At 47.1% G+C, this 22705-nt stretch overlaps 1 protein-coding gene across 5 annotated transcripts in view; it reads right to left on the reverse strand.

Annotated features, from left to right (window-relative positions):
- The window catches only part of ULK4 (unc-51 like kinase 4), a 2246396-nt gene that overhangs the window by 1484688 nt on the left and 739003 nt on the right, over positions 1 to 22705 (reverse strand). For all 5 annotated transcript variants that reach the window (XM_078663530.1, XM_078663529.1, XM_078663527.1 and 2 more), the window contains one exon: positions 7575 to 7658. In XM_078663530.1, coding sequence (XP_078519656.1) covers positions 7575 to 7658 — 84 coding nt within the window. The remainder of the gene's footprint in view (positions 1 to 7574; positions 7659 to 22705) is intronic.

Genomic DNA, 22705 nt, shown 5'->3' on the forward strand with positions numbered 1-22705 from the left:
CGAAGAAAAGTGTGTCGTAGCAAGGTTGCAGCACCAACTCTGGACACCGGTGTTTCGGAATAGTTGTTCCTCGTCAGCAGAGTGTAGGTTATTCGGGGTTAGCTGTGCAGGCTGCCAAATGTTCTCAGGTATGTACCTCTCACGGCGCGGGTGCGGGATCCGAGCTCGTCAGCCCAAGCTCGAGGGAGCCTATCAATGTACAAAATGGGTCGCACTCCGACTCCACCCACCAGCAGGTGTGCCCCAGGAGCATCATGGTCGATGCAGTCTTTAGATAGCGAGTGCGCTATATCGAAGAAAAGTGTGTCGTAGCAAGGTTGCAGCACCAACTCTGGACACCGGTGTTTCGGAATAGTTGTTCCTCGTCAGCAGAGTGTAGGTTATTCGGGGTTAGCTGTGCAGGCTGCCAAATGTTCTCAGGTATGTACCTCTCACGGCGCGGGTGCGGGATCCGAGCTCGTCAGCCCAAGCTCGAGGGAGCCTATCAATGTACAAAATGGGTCGCACTCCGACTCCACCCACCAGCAGGTGTGCCCCAGGAGCATCATGGTCGATGCAGTCTTTAGATAGCGAGTGCGCTATATCGAAGAAAAGTGTGTCGTAGCAAGGTTGCAGCACCAACTCTGGACACCGGTGTTTCGGAATAGTTGTTCCTCGTCAGCAGAGTGTAGGTTATTCGGGGTTAGCTGTGCAGGCTGCCAAATGTTCTCAGGTATGTACCTCTCACGGCGCGGGTGCGGGATCCGAGCTCGTCAGCCCAAGCTCGAGGGAGCCTATCAATGTACAAAATGGGTCGCACTCCGACTCCACCCACCAGCAGGTGTGCCCCAGGAGCATCATGGTCGATGCAGTCTTTAGATAGCGAGTGCGCTATATCGAAGAAAAGTGTGTCGTAGCAAGGTTGCAGCACCAACTCTGGACACCGGTGTTTCGGAATAGTTGTTCCTCGTCAGCAGAGTGTAGGTTATTCGGGGTTAGCTGTGCAGGCTGCCAAATGTTCTCAGGTATGTACCTCTCACGGCGCGGGTGCGGGATCCGAGCTCGTCAGCCTATCAATGTACAAAATGGGTCGCACTCCGACCCATTTTGTACATTGATAAGCTCCCTCGAGCTTGGGCTGACGAGCTCGGATCCCGCACCCGCGCCGTGAGAGGTACATACCTGAGAACATTTGGCAGCCTGCACAGCTAACCCCGAATACCTACACTCTGCTGACGAGGAACAACTATTCCGAAACACCGGTGTCCAGAGTTGGTGCTGCAACCTTGCTACGACACACTTTTTCTTCGATATAGCGCACTCGCTATCTAAAGACTGCATCGACCATGATGCTCCTGGGGCACACCTGCTGGTGGGTGGAGTCGGAGTGCGACCCATTTTGTACATTGATAAGCTCCCTCGAGCTTGGGCTGACGAGCTCGGATCCCGCACCCGCGCCGTGAGAGGTACATACCTGAGAACATTTGGCAGCCTGCACAGCTAACCCCGAATACCTACACTCTGCTGACGAGGAACAACTATTCCGAAACACCGGTGTCCAGAGTTGGTGCTGCAACCTTGCTACGACACACTTTTTCTTCGATATAGCGCACTCGCTATCTAAAGACTGCATCGACCATGATGCTCCTGGGGCACACCTGCTGGTGGGTGGAGTCGGAGTGCGACCCATTTTGTACATTGATAAGCTCCCTCGAGCTTGGGCTGACGAGCTCGGATCCCGCACCCGCGCCGTGAGAGGTACATACCTGAGAACATTTGGCAGCCTGCACAGCTAACCCCGAATACCTACACTCTGCTGACGAGGAACAACTATTCCGAAACACCGGTGTCCAGAGTTGGTGCTGCAACCTTGCTACGACACACTTTTTCTTCGATATAGCGCACTCGCTATCTAAAGACTGCATCGACCATGATGCTCCTGGGGCACACCTGCTGGTGGGTGGAGTCGGAGTGCGACCCATTTTGTACATTGATAAGCTCCCTCGAGCTTGGGCTGACGAGCTCGGATCCCGCACCCGCGCCGTGAGAGGTACATACCTGAGAACATTTGGCAGCCTGCACAGCTAACCCCGAATACCTACACTCTGCTGACGAGGAACAACTATTCCGAAACACCGGTGTCCAGAGTTGGTGCTGCAACCTTGCTACGACACACTTTTACTTCGATATAGCGCACTCGCTATCTAAAGACTGCATCGACCATGATGCTCCTGGGGCACACCTGCTGGTGGGTGGAGTCGGAGTGCGACCCATTTTGTACATTGATAAGCTCCCTCGAGCTTGGGCTGACGAGCTCGGATCCCGCACCCGCGCCGTGAGAGGTACATACCTGAGAACATTTGGCAGCCTGCACAGCTAACCCCGAATACCTACACTCTGCTGACGAGGAACAACTATTCCGAAACACCGGTGTCCAGAGTTGGTGCTGCAACCTTGCTACGACACACTTTTTCTTCGATATAGCGCACTCGCTATCTAAAGACTGCATCGACCATGATGCTCCTGGGGCACACCTGCTGGTGGGTGGAGTCGGAGTGCGACCCATTTTGTACATCACATCCATCAAGCACTGTGGTGCTCCTAGCTCTGCATGCAACAAAACCCTTAGTCCACTTGTATGTTCAAGAGCATTTGCTTTCCTGACACCTTGCCACATCACGCTGATCACACGCTAATGCAGTGACTTGACAGATGTCAGCACTGCATTCCTCATTCTGGAATTGTCACAATCTGGGTGTCCACCTCAGACCTGAAGGGGTATGATTTCGATCCCTCGGTGCAAGGACTTACTTTAGTGTACCAAATAAAAAAGAAATCCAGTTGGAATGTGAGCCGTATATGCCCCACTGAGCAATACTGCATCCTGGTCACAATAAGTCCCACTAGATGAGTTCTTGGACACAGTGGAACTGCAAATTCTCTTTTGTACATTAATACACTCAAAATAGCACTAAAATCGTGGGATACAGCTTTAAAATGCATATTTCTAAAGCGAAGTCTAGTGTCTAAAATATAAATGGTACCACACAGACAAAAATAAATGAAGTACTGCATGACACAGCCAGCAAAAACAACATAAATACATGAATGAAGGGAATCTGTAGAGCGCTCAGGTACTGCAGCCATTGGGAGGGGCACCTAACCACCTTATCCTTTGAACAGATCGGTATTCGGCTGTTTGTGGTACAGCTTTTATCCTGTAAACATGTAAGGGGAAAGGGAAGGTCATTCCAATGTTTAGCTGCCAGAACCAAACAGGCAGAGCTGCCCACTTCTTAAGTTTGGTGAAGGGAAAGGTCAGCAGACGAACTTACCTTGACCGCAAGGATCTTCTGGGGCAGTGTAATGTCATCCTCTCATGTAGGTAATTGAGACCTGTCTTGTAGAAGGCTGAAAGTGCCTCTGTCAAAGCTGTAAAAGTTACCCTTTTCTTCACTGGAGCCAGTGCAGCTGGTTACGTTACTGGGAGAATGAGCAGTGTTTGGGAAGGTTAAAGAGAAGGTGGACTATGATTTGTTTGTATCTTTTGCAATCTATGGATACGATACCCTGGGACTCCTAGGTACAAGATGTTGACATAGACCAGCCTGGATAGGATCAGTGCTTGCACTACTGTTTTCTAGGTTTCCCAGGGAAGGAATTTTAGGATATCCTAAGTATAGAGCATGCTGTTTTAACCAACTCAGATCTGGGGTTTTAAGGATAAATGTGTGTCAACAAGAAGGTTCCTTGCCACCTCAGGAGGGGGGAGGGGTCCAGTATAGCTGGCTGGCCAGGCCCCGGACCAACTGTAAACACACCAACAACATGAACATTCCAAACATGGTTAACAAGGTCCTAGGATCCTACCACCCTATTGCTACTTCTAAGCTCTATGCTAAAATTGAGCAAAAGCAGAAAATGGCAAGCCTATAAATAAACTTCCTTAAAATGGATTACTCAGTATCAATATACTCAACATCAATATTTAGCTATTCTGCATTACAGGCTTTGCCAGGTAATGATAAGCAGTGCTGGGCTCAAGGCCACATCTCTACACTGTTCCCAGATTGTTGTCATAATTAATGGTCAAATATCTGAGTTTTAATAGTATCTGATTGCCAATTGTATCCCATGTTTATACAGCTGGTTGTATTACAGTCCCAACTAGACAAATAAGTATGGCGACAAAAGATATTTCTAGATTTTTCTTGCAGATAAATTGCCCCTAAAAATAAACCATAGACTTTCACCAAGTGTCAATAGTGCGATGGCAGCGATCAGAATTAAACAGAAATATGTCAACCTAGGCAGGAAGAAGATATTATGCTAACACTTCTGTATGTGTCAAAAACTTCATACTTTCTAATCGGAAGATAAAAGGGTATGCAGGCAAGTACATGATAAGAATAGAAAAAGTCTAATCGGGACTTGTCACAATGTTCACAACCGCCTTGTGAGCCTTTACACCAGCTGCTCTTTCAATCCTTTCTTGATACCAAATGGGTGCTGTACCCTATGAAGCTGGGATATCGCCCTTGCCTCTTGGAGCTCTATTTTGTCCCTCAATACATCATTGTAATTTTGTCTACTTCAGTTACTTGGTGACATTAGTGACTCACTTGATATTCCCTTTCAACTCCACCAATACCATACCTGGATTCGCCCATTGTGCCATTCCTTGAGGCATGAGGGTGGCTCTCCTTTCCAGTGACTGCCCATCAGACTCGTTTGCGCCAGCCATGTAAGTAAGTCTAATCCTTTACCTCTTCTCCAATATTAACCCATTGTTTAGGCTCATGACATGTCTTTACCTTCAATTTAGGGGTTTTCACTGCATCTGTGATACAAAAGTGAGTCTTTCTAACTAGTGGGCCACTGTGAGTACACCCTTCACTGCATATATTCACAGATCGCAGCCTGAGATTGTCTGTCTCCTTGTCTCATTCTTCCTTTATCTTTTTCTTTGTAGGAAAACGTTAGCATTTTTAAGAACTACAAGTACTTTAAGACATGACCGGGCTCATTTATACATATTCAGTAGGTGCTGACATTTTATTGTGATTTCGTCTTTCTTTCTATTCAGTGTCTATACTCTTGTTTTCAGTAAATTTCTTCTTGGGCCTAATAAAGACCTAGTCATTCATACAGGGTTGAAACGCCTAGGACAGCAATACAGCAGTAAAGGCCATTAGGTAATACCAATTTTAATTTTAGGTGCTTCTTTCTAATGAACTATCCTGAGTGTTTTTGGTTGCTTCTTTATATTTTGAACGTATTTCTGACACCCTTTTCTCTACCAGCACTGTGTGTTCACTATAGCCAATGAGTAGATTTTGCTAGTTTAATAGTGATGAATATACTTCTATGCTGTGTTTTTACAACCACTACCTTTATAGATTTTCTACTGTGTTTAGAACTGGTGAAGCCTTTTATTTTCTAATTTTTTTGTGTTTACAATATATGTTGGGTATTGACAAAATAATGCATTTCTTGTTATTCGACACCTACACGGACACCTTTGCTTGTAGCTAAGTTTGATGTAAGATCATCCCATTTGGTAATATTGTTCCAAGATTAAGTAAATCTTTTGGACATTTTCTTCCCGTTCCAGCTGGGTGAAGTTTCTTACCATTATGACAGACCCCAAGACTTTAGATCCTGTGACCGCTGTGTGAGCGCTTCAGTTGCCATTGTTGGCTTTACAAATCAAAGCACAGAAGTAGACAGTCCAATATGTATCATGTCCTTAACCCCAGAGTGGATAAGTAATATTTGTTGATTTTTAACAGATAAGATTTGTCAGAATCATCGCACAGGGAGGGAGGCCATTCTGTGAGCCACCGTGAGGAGCATGGACCAGGAAAGTGATGATTAGTGCACTGCTTGTATCCAGCTAGTTTGTGCTGGACTTCCCTCACTCCTCATTGCTTGAAATGCCCAGACCACATTTGTCTCGTTCTATGCTGTTGGCAGCCACCAGGTTTTCTAATGCAGCATGCACTAGGGAGCAGGTGATCTTCTCTGACGACTTCTCAGCGGAGATGGCAGAAATAATGGTCCATCGCCACAGTTAGGCCCAGCGACCCCTTCCACTGCGCCATGTTTGGGGGAGATGGAGTGCGTAGCTCTGCTACAGAGCTGCCATTTTTCTTGAGCGCCAGAAACTGGAGAAGTGTGGCTCACTGGTATTGGAGAAGTGTGGCTCACTGGTTAGAGGCGGCAGACCCGTAAGCAGAGAACGGCCCGGGACCAGGGTTCGATTCCCGACGCGGCAGGGTCGTGGACCAGGGTCAGCGGACTCGATAATTCTCGCCTCGGTGCCTACTATAGTCAGAAACCACACTCGGCAACTCTGGGCATCAGCTTGCCTCATCTTCACAACGGCCCCCCCAGACCGCCGGGGATGCTTGGTCGCATCTTAGAGATACCCATCAGGGACCATCTCTCAGGGTGAGCCAGGACGGGTTCCCCAGCGGTCGAAGCGTGGAGATACTCCTCCGGGAGTCGATTCCTAGCGCTATATAAACCCACAATAAAATATATACAATAAACAGCCTCTTAACACAGAACATAATTAACAGTAGCAGTGCCAGCCATTTCTTGGTATTTACATCCTGAAAATGATAGAATCTCATTTTCCAATCACCAAAATAGGTGAAGATTCTTCAAATTGCTAATTGTGCAGAAATGCTATGCCATTTCCTGAGATTCTGCCTCATACCTACCTACATAGTCATCAAGGTAAAACAGATACATGTAAATACCGATCAGTCTTTTATGCATTTACAACTATGAAAGAAGTTGGAAACTGCACATAGTGCATGTCGCGATTCTAAAATAATGAAGGCATATTCCGGATTTATTGTTCTTAAATTAACGTTAGCATAGGGGCAGTTTACTGTACCTCGTCCGTCCCTTTTGCCAAGGGTATGATTTTCGCTTCCAGCATTGCCTTGGCCAGAGATTGTGTTACAGGGGTAGACATGTCATAACAAAGGCACCCAACAACTCTTTGAGGGGGAAAGGCTTCAGTGGTTTTCACGGCTAAGCGGGGTTCAGGAATATTTACCCCCAGATTTAGTTTTGCCCTTTAACATTCATTAATATAACCCTGCTGCTCGGCGATGTGACAGACGGTTCAAATCAAAGCTAATCTACCAGCTGATTTGCTGCAAGCTGAAGCCTGATTGGACGGCCTGGAAAGGCCATTCCTGATGCGACTAAGACATGAGGATACATCATCTGAGTTTTCTTCAGCGTGCAGAAGAGAAATGCTTTATCAGGCCTCGGTTTTACTCGTTGTTAGCTAAGAAAGAAAACCAAGACTTTAACAAATGAAACATTACACAAGTCTTTTCTTGATGCCCCTCCAAGAAAACAGGTAGCGCTTCATAACTCCTACATGGAGACTTGTAGCAACACCTGCTCCATGCCAGCGAGCTGATAGAAGGCGAGGATCGAGCACAATTCTTTAAATTCAGGAGCGATGCTCGGCTGACAGGATCCGGCACCGCTGCAGGCTACAATTCTTCCAGAGCCTGAAGGGTTATTACAGTGGAGAATTTCTACAGAGGCCAATAAAAGAGACTTACCCCTTCCCGAAGGCACCTCATTAGCACAGTGTAAGCAGCCATGGGAACAGCCCAGCACTCTCTGGGGTGCTCCTTCATTTCTTCCTGCAGAGAAGTGAAAGGAAGAAAAAGGGAGTATGGTAACTGCACAAATAATATTAACCCCACCACAAGCAAGACAAGACTTACAGCTCCGCCAGACTCAATGTGACAGACACAGTGATACCTACATTTTGGGCAATCGCGCTTTCCATAGGTAGAGTTTACAAGGTGGACATGCACCAACATGAGTATAGAGCAGGGGTATGCAACATTTGCATAATTCAGATTTGCATAATTACGAGAAATTTCAGGAAGATTTTGTGAAATTATACAAAATGTAAAACTGGTGTTTGGCGCTATACTGTAGTGCGAAATGCATCCTCGAGTCCATTTTGAAGTGCAAAAAACAAGTGTGGCAAACAGCAGCTAATCGCGTTGTAGTTGTGCTACAAGTTTAAGTTGAACGGTGTGTAATTGTGCAAAAGGGCAATCTACCGCAATGTGGGGGAATTTAGCATAACATGGCTAAATGAAATTACCAGAATTATGTCAACATTATGGAAATTTCACCAGGGTCCACTATAGAGCATCAATTAGAAATTCCTGCACCATCCTATGGGCCACAATCTCAGCATAAAGTTCTGCATTGACCTACATCCACCAACGTGGTACACCCCCTTTTGTACCACTTTGCTCGCCAAAAGGTGGCAGGGTATGCTCAGACGTAAATCCCTTGCTCACTTTGCCACTGGATTCAAGCAAGCCGGGCTGAAGATGTTTGAAATGCCAGAAACCGGTCCTCGGAAGCTTGTTTCCGGTCCAGTGAAGGCATGGCTTGGCAGTTTGGGCTGGACTGTTCCCATGAGGCACTGGGTTAGACTGATTTGCATATGGCCATGTCTAAACTGGGGTGGCAGACTGGGCTAAAGAACGGTGATGGATTAAACCCAGATCTGTTGACTGGGTGTGAGTGTTTGATTGGTTCAGATGCTCCGTCCATCACCACCCCCTTTTGTACCACTTTGCTCGCCATAAGGTGGCAGGGTATGCTCAGACGTGAGTCCATTGCTCACTTTGCCACTGGATTCAAGCAAGCCGGGCTGAAGACGGCTGAAATGCCAGAAACCGGTCCTCAGAAGCTTGTTTCCGGTCCAGGGAAGGCATGGCTTGGCAGTTCGGGTTGGACTGTTCCAATGAGGCACAGGGTCAGACTGATTTGCATATGGCCATGTCTGAACTGGGGTGGCAGAGTGGGCTAAAGAACGGTGATGGATTAAACCCAGATCTGTTGACTGGGTGTGAGTGTTTGATTGGTTCAGATGCTCCGTCCATCACCACCCCCTTTTGTACCACTTTGCTCGCCATAAGGTGGCAGGGTATGCTCAGACGTGAGTCCATTGCTCACTTTGCCACTGGATTCAAGCAAGCCGGGCTGAAGACGGCTGAAATGCCAGAAACCGGTCCTCAGAAGCTTGTTTCCGGTCCAGGGAAGGCATGGCTTGGCAGTTCGGGTTGGACTGTTCCAATGAGGCACAGGGTCAGACTGATTTGCATATGGCCATGTCTGAACTGGGGTGGCAGAGTGGGCTAAAGAACGGTGATGGATTAAACCCAGATCTGTTGACTGGGTGTGAGTGTTTGATTGGTTCAGATGTTCCGTCCATCGCCACCCCCTTTTGTACCACCCTACATCCACCAACAGCAAACAGTGGATAGAGCCACATTCGGATTCTGTGCCCCATTGCTCACAGTAGCAAATGCTGAGATCGAGATAAGGCCTCTATGGGACAGCAGACCACCATCTTAGCATCTAAGTTCAATATGTCTAGTCATTGTGACCTTTGTCCATTAAAGAGACTGGAGTTACAACATCCCAGAAAGTGGTGCATTGTAAATGGTACATTGGGGGCAGGGAGGAACTTGAAGTGACTCAGTGCCTCTCTGCATGTGTTGTCACTAAGCCATGTAGGCACTTGGACATCAGTTCATGTACTTTTTTCCATGCCCTCAAAGGAAACAAGATTGACGAAAGTGAGAGCATGCAATACAGAGGGTCTGAGATACAAACTCCAATGGGATATGCCATACCAACCCAGGTAGGCAAGCAACCCTGCAAGCACAGGCTGCAAACAATAACATCAGACAGACAAAGAAGAGAATCAGATCCATGTGACAGTACAATGCACATCCTAGCTACCAACATTGCTCAATAACATTTACAAGCCTATAAGATCACACCATAAAGTTATATATATATATATAAACATATGGGGCATTGGGAGGAAAAGGTAGTCTATCACTTACCCATTTTTGCAGAGAAGGTGGCAAAATGGGTCAGGTATATAGATTATGATATTTTTGTGGTGTGGAGGGGAACTGAACAAGAGGCAACTGATTTTGTGACAATGTTAAATATTAACAACTACAACCTTACATTCACAAGCCAGTGGTCAAAGGAAACACTGGAATTTCTAGACCTGAGCCTGAGAATAGAGAACAATAAATTGGAAAGATCGCTATTCAGGAAAACGACTGCGGGAAATAGCATTTTACATGCCAGAAGCTGTCACCAATATTCTCTCATAAACAGCATCCCACTGGGAGAATTGTTAAGGGCAAAACGTAACTGCAGCACAGAAAGTAGCTTTAAAGTTGAGGAAGATATAATGACATCACGTTTCCTAGCAAGAGGGTACTCAACAAAGGTGATAAACAAAGCTAAAGCAACAGCAGCTGGAAGGACAAGAGATTCACTCCTGCAGAAAGACATGATAAAAGATAAGGCAGAATCAGGAACAACTAGGTTTATCACCACTTATAGCAATAAAGCATACACTGTACGAAAATGCTTGCAGAAGTTTTGGCCCATTCTACACACAGATCCTGACCTGACCAAATGTGTGGCATCTGAACCACAAGTAACCTTCAGAAGAACCAGATCATTGAAAGATTTCCTATGCAGAGCAGTAGAACCCCCAAAAACCAAAATACAGGGAATAAAGGGATTCTATAAATGCAGAAACTGCAAAGCATGTAAGAACAGCAGGAACAGAAAGGAAGTCACTCTATCGGAAGGCACTGTCCCATTCAAAATTGTGGAACACACTTCGTGCAACACGGACTTCGCAGTCTATGCCCTTTTTTGCCCATGTAAAAAAACCTACATAGGGAGTACTGTTAAAAAAGCAAAACTCCGAATACTCGAACATTAAGGGCATAAGCAATATCCCATCGCTCGCCATTTCGAAAGCCATCACAAACAAAACACAGACTTGTTAAGTTTCTGTGTTCTTGAAAACAGTCAAACAAAATGAGAGAGGGGGAAATAGAACCCAAAGCCTACGACGTCTAGAGTCAAGGCTTATTATACAGTACAGAACTATGACACCAAGAGGGCACAGCTGTGACGAAGAGCTAGAAGTACATTTGGGGTAAGAAGAAGTCAGGAAAGGGAACATTATATGATGTTTTTATACGCTTTTCTTTATGCTTAAAGGGTGTAACGAATTAAATGAAATAACTGTATCGGTAAAAGGGTGTTAATTTCACCAGCTCGCAATAATAGCTCGTTTTTTTCAATTCACTGTCAGGAGAAATGTTTATATATTTTAATTACCAGTTGTTCCAGGAGAGGAATTAATAAGTTCTATTATTTTTTCCTTTTTTTGACAGGCCACACATAAACATTCAATTGGAAGATTAAACAAGGAGGATGAGAATCCATGTTTGAATTTGAACAAAGCAATGTATTTCATAGCTGGGATGTGCAAAGTATATTTTGAGTACCCACTTGGGCAGAAAATGAGGAGTTTGTCAAATAAGAAATAGCCCACATGGGCAAAACAACTATTAAAGTATAACTCCTACAAAGTGTCGTAGAAGGGAATGAAATGTGTGACGATCCCTAACAATTATATAAAATCTATGGTTTATCTTTAAACAAAAGATACTTATTATTTACAAAGCACAGGATTACAGTTTGTGAATGTTTTGTGAAATGAACAGACAATGCTTAATGAATACTTTGTTGTAAATGTCTTCCACGAATGATACTGTGTAGTCTGTTTTCTATGGCACCTGGAAACAGATCACATGTTTATTTAAAACTCACCTTTACTTCACTGACGGTACTCGTGACCAAGAGAACAGGTCTCGAAACGTGTCAAGTGAGTGTTGCCGTTTTGAAATAAAATCACTGCAAATGCAATCGGAGTCCGTGGTGGTTGTTTTCCAAGGAGTTTTGGGAGTGAATACAACGTTTTGAAAAGATATATAAATATATATATATATATATTTAAACTTGTTGGGAAACGATGCAGCCAGACAACAGACCGTGTCAGGTCATCCATCTCTTCCAGGGACCAACCTAAGCAATAGCAATGGACTTTGAGTCTACGGTATCAGATACAGAATAACAAAGTTGTACAGCTTCCCCAAATTCATTCCAAACTACTTCTGCAAAGTGTCCTCTCATGTGATCTGTTTAAGGGGGTAGCAACATTGGTGCCATTTCCCAAACAGCATGGGGGTATCATGCTAACAGGCATACAGCGCTGCAAGAACCAAGTACTCGGCATACAAGGAAAACAACTTGTACGGTCTTCATCCACTGAAACTCACTATCACACGCGGAGGGGAAGAGAAGGCAGGTGGCAGCGGTGGAGGTGCGGCATGGGAGGACAGAAATATTGGATGACCTAGAACCGAGTAATAGACAAGCACCTTGACAGTGGACAGCCTACGCAAAAGCCGACCTATCATGTCTACCATTGCCTCATTAAAAAGGGAATGGACTTCCGAGTGAAAAATATATGCCCTAATTTCTACATCTTGTAAAAGGTAATAATTTGGATCTCAGCTACCTTGCCTAAGAATTCCACCAACATCAATCGCCACAGGATGTAACATTAGTGAGTTTCACAGAATCTACCTCTACAGGAGGTGACATCATAGGTTTCGGCTAAAACCAGCTTTACTAGAGAAAACCAGCCAAGTAGTCTTTGTTCTTCATCATCTATCTCCAGAGGAAGTGACATTCTTGCACAGGAACAGGGTCAAGACTGATTGAATATGGCTGAGTCCAGGCTGGGGTGGCGTGGTGAGCAAACGAACGATGACTGCGGGTAAAGATCTTCGTGACTGGGGGTGAATGTTTGCATTGTTCAGCATTCTGTCCAACATTAGTCCCTTTTGGCGCCCTAAGCGGGAAGGGTATGCCCAGACGTGGGTCCTGTGCTCACTGCGCCACTGGATTCAAGCTAGCTTGGCTGATGAGGGGTGATGCCCCAAAACTGATCCCAGGATGTTTGTTTCCGGTCCAGGGAGGACCTGACTTGGCAGTTCAGGCTGGCTAGCCTCCTCACTATATCTCTGTTGTGTCTTTAATTGTGCCAGTAATTGTAGCTTTGTTCTCTCTGTTTTTGCAGTTTTTTTCATTTCTGTGCCCACTTGCCCTCTGGGCCCTTCCTGCTGCTGCTGTCCCCTTTGACCCCTCCCCCCTGCTGGTTCCCGCTTCCCACCTCCCAGCTGCGCTTCCCTCCCCTACTTAATGGCGGCCTCTGCCGAGCCGCGCCAAAGGCAAGCCCGTCTGCACCTGTCCGCGACTCGACCGTTGCCAGCACCAGGAATCCTGGATCTACGACCCCCCCCACCGGTACAACTCCGCCGCCTTCCTCGCACTCAAACCTGGAAGGAACAACAACTGCCAGATATCGATGCCGAACACCACCCACGGCCAGTTCTCCTGACGACACTGCCGACAATCCTTCACCCTCAACAGCCCCCCCACGACTGCTAAACCCATGCCGGACGCCCATACCATCAGAGCCCTGATGTGCATTCTCCTCAACGTGCGCTCCCTACACAGACACTGAATAGAGATCTGGGACCTGCTCGACACCCTCTCGCCAGACGTCGCCTTCTTAAGGAAACATGAACCAACGCCAACTCCGCCCCCGACATCGCCACCACCATCCCCAACGGATACAAGATCCAGAGAAAGGACCGTCCCCACTGCCCAGGAGAAGGACCCGCCATCGCACACAAGAGCTCCCTCCCGACTCTCCACCTCCAGCACGAGCGACCCCCTCTCCAACACAGAGCACCTCTACTTCCAGTTCCAGACCAGCCCCAGAACCACGCTGCGTGGGTATCTCGCCTACAGACCTCCTGGGCCTTGCGCCTCTTCCACCACCACCACCATTGCTAACCTCGTCGCATCCCACACCATCGCCTCCACGGACTACATTCTCATCGAAGACCTGAACTTCCACCTCGAAAACCACAGCGACCTCGACTCTACCTCCCTCCTGGACAACCTCGCCAACCTCGTACTAAAGCAGCTCGTCACCACCCACACCCACAGAGCAGGAGGGACAAACATCCACTTCAGCCACACCACGCAGCCCCTCTGGACCGACCACCACTGTGTACACTACACCTTAAACACCACCACCGCACCCAAACACGCCCTGCGCCTGCCATGAAGGAACTGGAGTAAGATTTAATTTTTTATTTATTTATTTTTTATTTATTTAAAGAGTTTTGTATAGCGCGAACAAGACACTTCGGTATCAGAGCGCTTTATATTGTATGAGGTAGAATAAAGATATGTCTTGCATATTACATCTATACACAGTTATATGACGAAATTGAAAATACAAATCGATGAATGTCGATTACAGGGTTAACACAGTATATGCTGTGACAGATACAGCTTTATAATAATACTCATTATGTTGGAAGTTATGCCTTCCTGATTGCACTATATTCCACTGTGTTTTATATTCTACTATTTCTGTGTCCTGGAATTAGTATAGTACTGGACGAGGCTGTCTCCCACTAGTTGTGTCCTATAAATAACATGTTAGTACACACACATTGACCGGCGGTATATTAGACAACGCCTCCGTGAGAAATAATTTCAGTTGATTCCTCCTGTATAAACCATCTTCTCCAGCTCTGGGTCTTGTACATGTACATGTACATGTAGTACTGCCCTCGCGTATGTCCAACTCCACCGGCGACTTTCTTTTCACTTCCCTTGAGTAAAGTTTTGTTCTGGACTATGATATGGTGTTAAAGCTGAGTCGATTTGTCTATTTGAGGAATTTGCTCATTAGAAACATTTTCGTTTCCCTCTTAAATGTTGCTGTGTTTGCTATTTTTCTAATGTTTGGCGGAAGAGAGTTCCAGATTCTAGGTGCTGCTCCTGAGAACGCCCTATCATAGGTTCTCTTCTTCCAGAAGATGGGTGGTCTCAGAACCATCTCCTCAGCACTCCTGGCTGGTCTATTTCCTCCAGATATTTCAATTTTCTGGGCAAGGTATCTTGGAGTATTGTAGTGAAGCGCTTTGTGTGTGATACAAGCCATTTTTAGCTGTATTCTACCTTCGTACGGTAGTCAGTTTAATACTTTCAGGTGTGGAGAAATATGGTCGAACTTTCTAGAGCCGGTGATAATTCTTGCATCTGCGTTGAGGCATGCTTTTAGTGGTGCTGTGGAGATTTTAGGTAGACCTGCTAAAGTAGTGCAACCATATTCAATCCTCGAGATGACCAATGATTGAACTGCTAGTTTAAGATCCGCTTGGGAAATGAAGGGTTTCATCTTTCTAATATATTTCAAATGAAAACGGGCACTTGTAGCCATTGCTTTGATGTGGGCTTTCATATCAAGGTTCTCGTCGAGTGTGATTCCTAGTGATTTAGCGATATCAACTAAAGTAAGGGTGCAGTTAAGTGCCGTGATCATTTTAGACCATTCCTTGACCTCTGAGTGGTTCTTTGGTGGTGAAATTAGTAGGAATTCTGTTTTCTGAGTGTTTAGCCTCAGATGATTGATTGTTAACCATTCTAATGTTGTTTGTAGAGCCTCGTTCATTAATCTGATTTCTTCCAGAGACGCGATCTTGATATATATCTGTGTGTCGTCCGCGTACATATGAAAGGATATTTTGGACTTTCGAAGAATTTCCGTCAGCGGTTCGCCATACAGGTTAAACAATGATGGAGATAATGTAGATCCTTGAGGGACTCCAATCGTGTTAGGGCATGAAGGTGACAGAGCTTGGTTGACCAGGAATCTTTGCGTTCTATTTTTGAGGAAGGTTTCAAACTATTTCAGCACAATACCCGTTATTCACATCCTGTCCTGGAGCCTGTTCAGTAATTTAGCATGATTTACCGTGTCAAATGCAGATGACAGGTCTAGGAGGATGAGTAGACATGTTCTATTTTGGTCTAGGGCCTGTAGGGCATCATCGACTATGTGAAGGATCGCTGTTTCCGTGCTGTGCCCTGTTCTAAAACCTGACAGACAATTTCTCTCTACTGGACGACTGTCAATGTGTTCGCCAAGTTGTTTTTGTACACATTTCTCTATAAGTTTGGCAAGTACCGGAATGTTGGTTACCGGGCGAAAGTTATTCAGGACAACTGGGTCTGCTGTCGGTTTTTTGATAATGGGGACGACTTGCCCACTTTTTAGGCATTCTGGAAGTAGCCCTTGTGAGAGAGAGGCGTTAATAATTCTTGTCCATATTGGAATCACGGTATGGCTGATTTCTTTCATGCATTTTGCTGGGAGGGGGTCGTTATAGTGGTTGTTCACAGAGGATCACAGAAGAACACAGAGGAACACAAGATCACAGAGGAACACCTCAACATCACCCCCCTCCACGACCCCCCCCCCTGCCACGACCGACGCCAACTCTGCAGTCAAAGAACTACGCCACTGGATCACCAGCTGCGCAGACAAGCTTGCACCCCTCCGCCACCCTGTCAGACAATGCCCCCTGAAGGCCGCCTGGTTCACCACCGACCTCCAAGAAGTGCCATGTGCGCCTACAGACGCCTCAGGAAAATCTGGAGGAACTGCAAAACCACAGAAGACCAGAACACCTACAGGAACGCCATGACTGAATACAACCAGCGCATAAGAGCCACCAAGCGGACAAAATCCACACCAACGCCAGTAACGTAAAAGAACTCTTCAACGTCACACAGCAGTTCACCAAAACCCCCAGTGAAGTGACAAACGTCACACCATCCCAGGACCTCTGCAACAAGCTCAGCTCCTACTTCCGCCGGAAAATCAAGGCCCTTTACGACAATTTCAGCTAACAGACTCCAGACTCCAGACATCACCCTCCTCTCCATCAACGACAACCAGCCCATCATCACCACCTGGAAACCGGCTACCACCGTAGACACCGCTACAACCATGGAGAACACCCACTCAGGAGCCCCCACGGACCCCTGCCTGCCGCACATCTACGACAGAGTCACCACCGCCATAGCACCCGAACTATGCTGGACCATTAACGCCTCCTTCGAATCCGGCATCTTCCGTGACAACTGGAAGCGGGCAAAGGTTAAGACCCTCCTCAAGAAACCCTTGGCTGACCCGACGGACCTGAAAAACTACTGGCCCATCTCTCTACTTCCCTTCGCAGCCAAAGTCACCGAGAGATTCGTCAACGCCCAGCTGACCACTCGAAGGGAACAGCATCCTCGACTCCTCCCAGTCTGGATTCCGCAGCAACCACAGCACTGAGAATGCCCTCCTTGTCGCCACCGATGACATCCGCATGCTACTCGACCAGGCTACACTGCGGCCCTCATCCTACTAGACCTCTCCACAGCCTTCGACACCATTGCCCACCGCACTCTCACAGCCAGATTCCACGACGCCGGCATACGAGGAACCGCCCTCGACTGGTACCGCTCCTTTCTCACCGGCAGAACCAAAAGGATCAGACTCCCACCCTTCCTCTAACCCACAGAGATCAACTGCAGAGTACCCCAAGGATCCTCGCTCAGCCCCACGCTCTTCAACATCTACCTGGCCCCCTTCGCTGCCATTGTCTGACAGCATGGGCTCAGCATAGTATCCTACTCCAACGACACCCAGCTCATCCTCTCCCTTACAAAGACTCAGCTTTCAGGAAGGAATGAAAGAAGTCGCAGCCTGGATGAACAACAGCTTCCTTAAGCTCAACTCGGGGAAGACAAAGGTCCTCGTCCTTGGACCTTCCACCACCACCTGGGACAACACCTGGTGGTCTTCCACCCTAGGAAACCCACCCACTCCATCAGACCACGCCCTAAATCTCGGCATCATCCTAGACTCCTCCCTCACCATGACCCGCCAGATCAACACTGTTGCCTCCACCTGCTTCAACTCCCTCTGTAAGACCTTCAAGTGGATCCCCCCGAATGCAGAAAGACTGTCACCTATGCACTCATAACCAGCAGACTTGACTACGGTGATGCCCCTATGCCGGAATCAACAAAACCCTGCTACACAAGCTCCAAACCATCTAGAACACGACAGCCAGACTTGTCCTCGGAACCCCACGACATGAGCACATGACCCAGCAACTACAAGACCTCCACTGGCTCCCCATCGGGAAGAGAGTAACCTTCAAGCTACTCACCCAATCCTACAAATCCCTCCACAATATCGGACCCAAATACCTCAACGAGTCTCCTTCCACATACCCAAAAGAAAATTCCGCTCCGCTCACCTCGCCCTGGCAGAGACCCCACGCATCCGCAGAACCAGAGCAGGTGGAAGAGCCTTCTCCTACATCGCAGCAAAGACCTGGAAGGAGCTCCCAGTCAACAACAGATGCTCCCCCACTCTGCACACCTTTAGGTTGAGCCTCAAGACCTGGCTCTGTGACTGATCCAGACCTGCACCCCACTACTCCCCAGTGCCATGAGACCCTCACGGGTAAGTAACGCGCCTCATAAACCCTTGATTGATTGATTTATTGAAAAGTGTAAGGAAAAAAACTTTTGCTATTGAGGAGAATAAACTCAACAAAACAGGGTAGAGCTAGGAGAAACCCCTTGTACCATCTTACCAAAGCACACAATTTGAAGTCCCCTATAAGGAGTTCTAAAGTGACAGAATAATATGTAGGTATGCCTGTAAGGCATACAGAGAAATTAATCTGAAGGCAACAGTGCATCAGCACAATATAAGCAAAATACCCCAATCAGAAACTGGGTAAAAAAGCAAAGAAAGAACACCTTGCTTGTGTTGAAGACCACTAGGGCCATAAAAACAATATACGTCCCAAATAACAGGGACCATAACGTTTATTCACAGTTTGAGAAGTAATAAAAAAATACCTGCAGGAGGTAGGAGCACCTTACCAAGTGCACCTGTAGGTGGAATTTGAAAATAAAAAAGTCAAAGACCACTGCCCTAGAACGGCTAACGTTTGAAAGAAATCAAGGAGACCATTCCCCGAACAAGCTGAGTACGGCAGGAAGAAGAGAAGCAGATGGTATAGCAAACCAGGGTTTGAGATTCTGCTTCACCTAAACTGTACTGAAAATGGTGTAAAGTGGAATCAGCATGAGCATCAGAAGTTGACCATTGAAAGGCATGTTCACCAAGGTGGATTGAACAGCCTCCAAAAAACTGAAGGTGCGTAGCCAAGCACGCCGGTGAAGTGCAACTGAAAGAGACATGGCTCACCCTGTGGTAGCCATGCCACATCAAATCAGCAGTTTAGCTTTTGTTGGCCATCATGGAGTAACGGAGTAAGATCGTTCCGGGTGTCATCCGGGAGCGAGGGTAGCAGACGCGGAGCCAAATCCCACAATACGTGATAAAACTGGCTCAGAACACAAGTGGTATTAAGCAGTGGCAAAGCAGAACTGGTGGCAGAAAAAGTACGCGGACCAAAAGTATTAAAATCTCTAGACTGCCTGTCCGGAGGGATGTTAGGAAGGGCGCTGATTTCAGGGGAGGATATAGCAGCCTGAAACACAAAGGTGTGTGGTGTAGGCTGCTGGATAAGGCAGGTCTGCTCTCCAGGAGGCGGACAGTGCCTGTGAGCTATACATCGGTCCACTAGGGCCCCTGATATGGTTTTGCCCAAGATCTGAAAAAATATCAAATAGAGCTTCACTGAAGGGGACCACAGGCTCAACCCCCGTTTGGCTCTGATGCAGCACCCCAATCAAGGGTCAATGGCCATCTCCACAGAAGGGAGCTGCAGCTCCAGAACCACAGCTACCCTCCTCAGAAGTTCAGTGAAAGCAGAGCTAACCACAATATACGAGGCCGGAGGAGGAAACAAAACCGAGAAAGGGGAGGATTCAAGGCCACTACCTTTACCTTCACCTAGCTCAGATATCCAACTAATCTCCATAGGAGGCTGAACAGTGTCGGTCAAGGGAGGAATAAACCTTATTTCTTCTCCACTAAAACCCTGTTCTCCAGGAGCAAAAACAGTAGGGCGCTACTCAGAAAAAGTAAAGTAGTCCGAGATAAACTGCTCCACCGCCACTGCCCCTGGTACTGCTTGACATTGATGTGGCAACACATCGGCGTCGGAGAGGAGAGATGTTGTAGCGCTGATCGAGGCCAAAGTCGACATCAGAGCCGGCTGATCAGACAGTGGTGTAGCAGGTGCGAACCCTGAAGGGCTGTGCACTGGAGCGGACATAGATCCCACTACGGATCCAGAGGACCTCACGAATGCCGAGGGAGACCCCCCTGGTGTGGATTCAGTCAATGCCTCCTTGGGGCTGAGAAGCGCACCAGGCGTAGGGGAAAACCCAAAGACGGCATGAAGGGAGTAATAATATTCCTTCATCTGGTTCACAGTCACACAGGAAATACCGGAAGGCACAATGTAGACTCTTGCCCTGACTTCTCAACCAGAAGATGAGGAGGGGCGTCAGAGATGCTGCACATGCATGGCAAAGCAGAGAGTGCTGTGACTTCGACCACTTACGTTGCAACATGGCGTTGGACATCAAGGTCGATAAATGTCCACTAGAATGACTTCTGGAGCGGGCTCTCGGGCATTCCTAGGAATGAGAGGGTGACTGCGAACGACGTGGAGTCTGCGACAACTGTGCCGCCAAGAACTTCATGCAGCGTTCCTGCAACACCTTCAGATGAAGGTGGCGACAAGAGTCATACTCCTTGGTGTCATGATGTACGCCAAGATACCACATACAAATAGTTTGAGGGTCTGTGGCCAACATCTGGCATCCACAGACCCACAGGGTTTGAACCCTGAGGACATCCAGAAAAAAGCAGTGTTCTATCAACAAAAAATTTCAAGATAGGCCAAAAAACATTCAGAGGACCTGCTCTCTCGATCCACATTGGAAGCGCAGAAAGGTAGAAACTGACGTCAGCACATCAGGGGAGGGCTTATATAGACTCTGTAGACGTCACAACCGATGGAAGACATTGCTACATGCCCTCTACCGATGCGCAGAGGTACTGTTGTAGAAATTTTCCCGATACAGTCTGGTTCCTGGGGATAATTCAAAGGTAACATATCTGCAGATAGATGTCTCTAACAGATCAATGCTGTGCAACATCCGTTGATCACCCCCTTCAAGGAAAATCCCTGATGTATAAATACTACATATACATCAGTCCCGTACATCAAAGTTCTCAGAATAAGACATCCATTTCCCCAGAACTTTCGTGTTTCCCTGGGCAGTCATGTGATTAATACACATATTGTTCTGCTACGGTGTTGCAGTCCATTCCATGTGTCCATTCAGATATCGCTGCTGACCCGATCTCCAGTGGCATGCTACATCCCTTTTTAGCAAGAAGGTGCCCATTTTCGCCAAGAAACTTGTGTGACGCCTGCCCCCCCCCCACCCCCCCACCCCCCATTCATCCATCAACGCAAATAGGACTAGTTTTGGGCTGCGTTCTACTGGACTGCCTACTTCTTCTGAGAGGATGTTGTAAATATTAGGCCAATAGTTTTGTTGATTGACTGGGTATTCCCAAATTGTATGGAAAAGGTTCCCTCGGTTATTTTACATCCAAAGCAGTGTAAGTCAAGACCTTGTCTCATTGTGCTCAATCTTGTGGGGCTGTTGTATATCTAGTGAAGAAACCTTATTGGAGTAGTCGCAGTGGCATAGAGACTGCTAGAAAGCTGGCAGACATTTTGGCCTACAACTAATCTTCATCTTCTAGAGTGCCCACATCTCTCTCTCACCATACCTGCAGTGCCCCTATGGGATCCAGTGTATTAGATCCATTTGTTCCCCATTTGGGATTCTGAGATGTGACCCTCCATGGGGCTGTGTGTGGGAGGACTTGCAAAGGAGTAAGAGATGCTTCCAGTGCATGGAGCAACTGTAAATATCGGTAGAACTGTGATATGTGCACTGAGTATGTGTCAGCCAGGTGCTGGTATATGCATATAGATCTACCCTCCCAGACATCCTCCAGCTTGGTTATTTCTATGTTGTCCCATGGTTTGAAGCCTCCTGCATATCTATATGTTTCAGCCAGGTCCATGGATGTAACAGTGTTTCAGCTGTTGGCACTCCTTGCCACTTAATCCATCTTAGAGCTTGATGCCAGCACATTAGTGTTGTTTGGGTCGCTGAGGGAAGTGATGTGTGGGTGTAGAGGCCATAGAGTAAGTGCAGTGTTCCATGTCGTTCAAGAGCCTGAAGCTCTAGTGCTATTGCGGGGTCGTCCCGGTCCGTGAAAAGCCAGTTGTTAATTGGTATAATCTGATTGCCCAGTAATACAGGCAGATGTGTGCTATCCATAGGCCTTCTTTGTACGGCATCAAGACACATTTCCCATAGGCGACTGCCCCACCCTCCCCCCCCCCCCGCCCGCCCATAGGATTTTTACATTAACCGCTTGTAGAGTGTTAACGAAGGTCTATGGCATGTCATGCGGGTAATTCTGCAATATGCACAAGAGTCCGGGGAGGGAGATCATCTTAAACAGAGCTCTACTATCCTATGACTAGGGCCAGCAGGAGGCTGTCCCACATGTCCATATCTCTCCTTGTTCTTGCTACCAGGGGTGTAATATTGAGGTTGCATGCCTGTTGCTTAGTGAGCGTTATATGCATCCTCAGGTATTTAAAATGATGAGTTGCGCACTGCAGGAAGTATTGGCCTTTATATTATCTTTTATTAACAATGAAGGGCTTGAATTATGAACAGGAAGATTTGGTGCTCTAGCGTGTGCGATTTAGTGTTAGGCTCGTAGTTCCAAAGTGCACAGTGCCAACAGGTCAGGGGCAACAAACCCAGACAGGAAACAACCCCTGTAAAGGTGTGGGTCAAGCCTCACACC

The sequence above is a fragment of the Lissotriton helveticus genome, chromosome 10 (genome assembly GCF_964261635.1).
Source record: "Lissotriton helveticus chromosome 10, aLisHel1.1, whole genome shotgun sequence".
NCBI classification, from domain to species: Eukaryota; Metazoa; Chordata; class Amphibia; order Caudata; family Salamandridae; genus Lissotriton; species Lissotriton helveticus.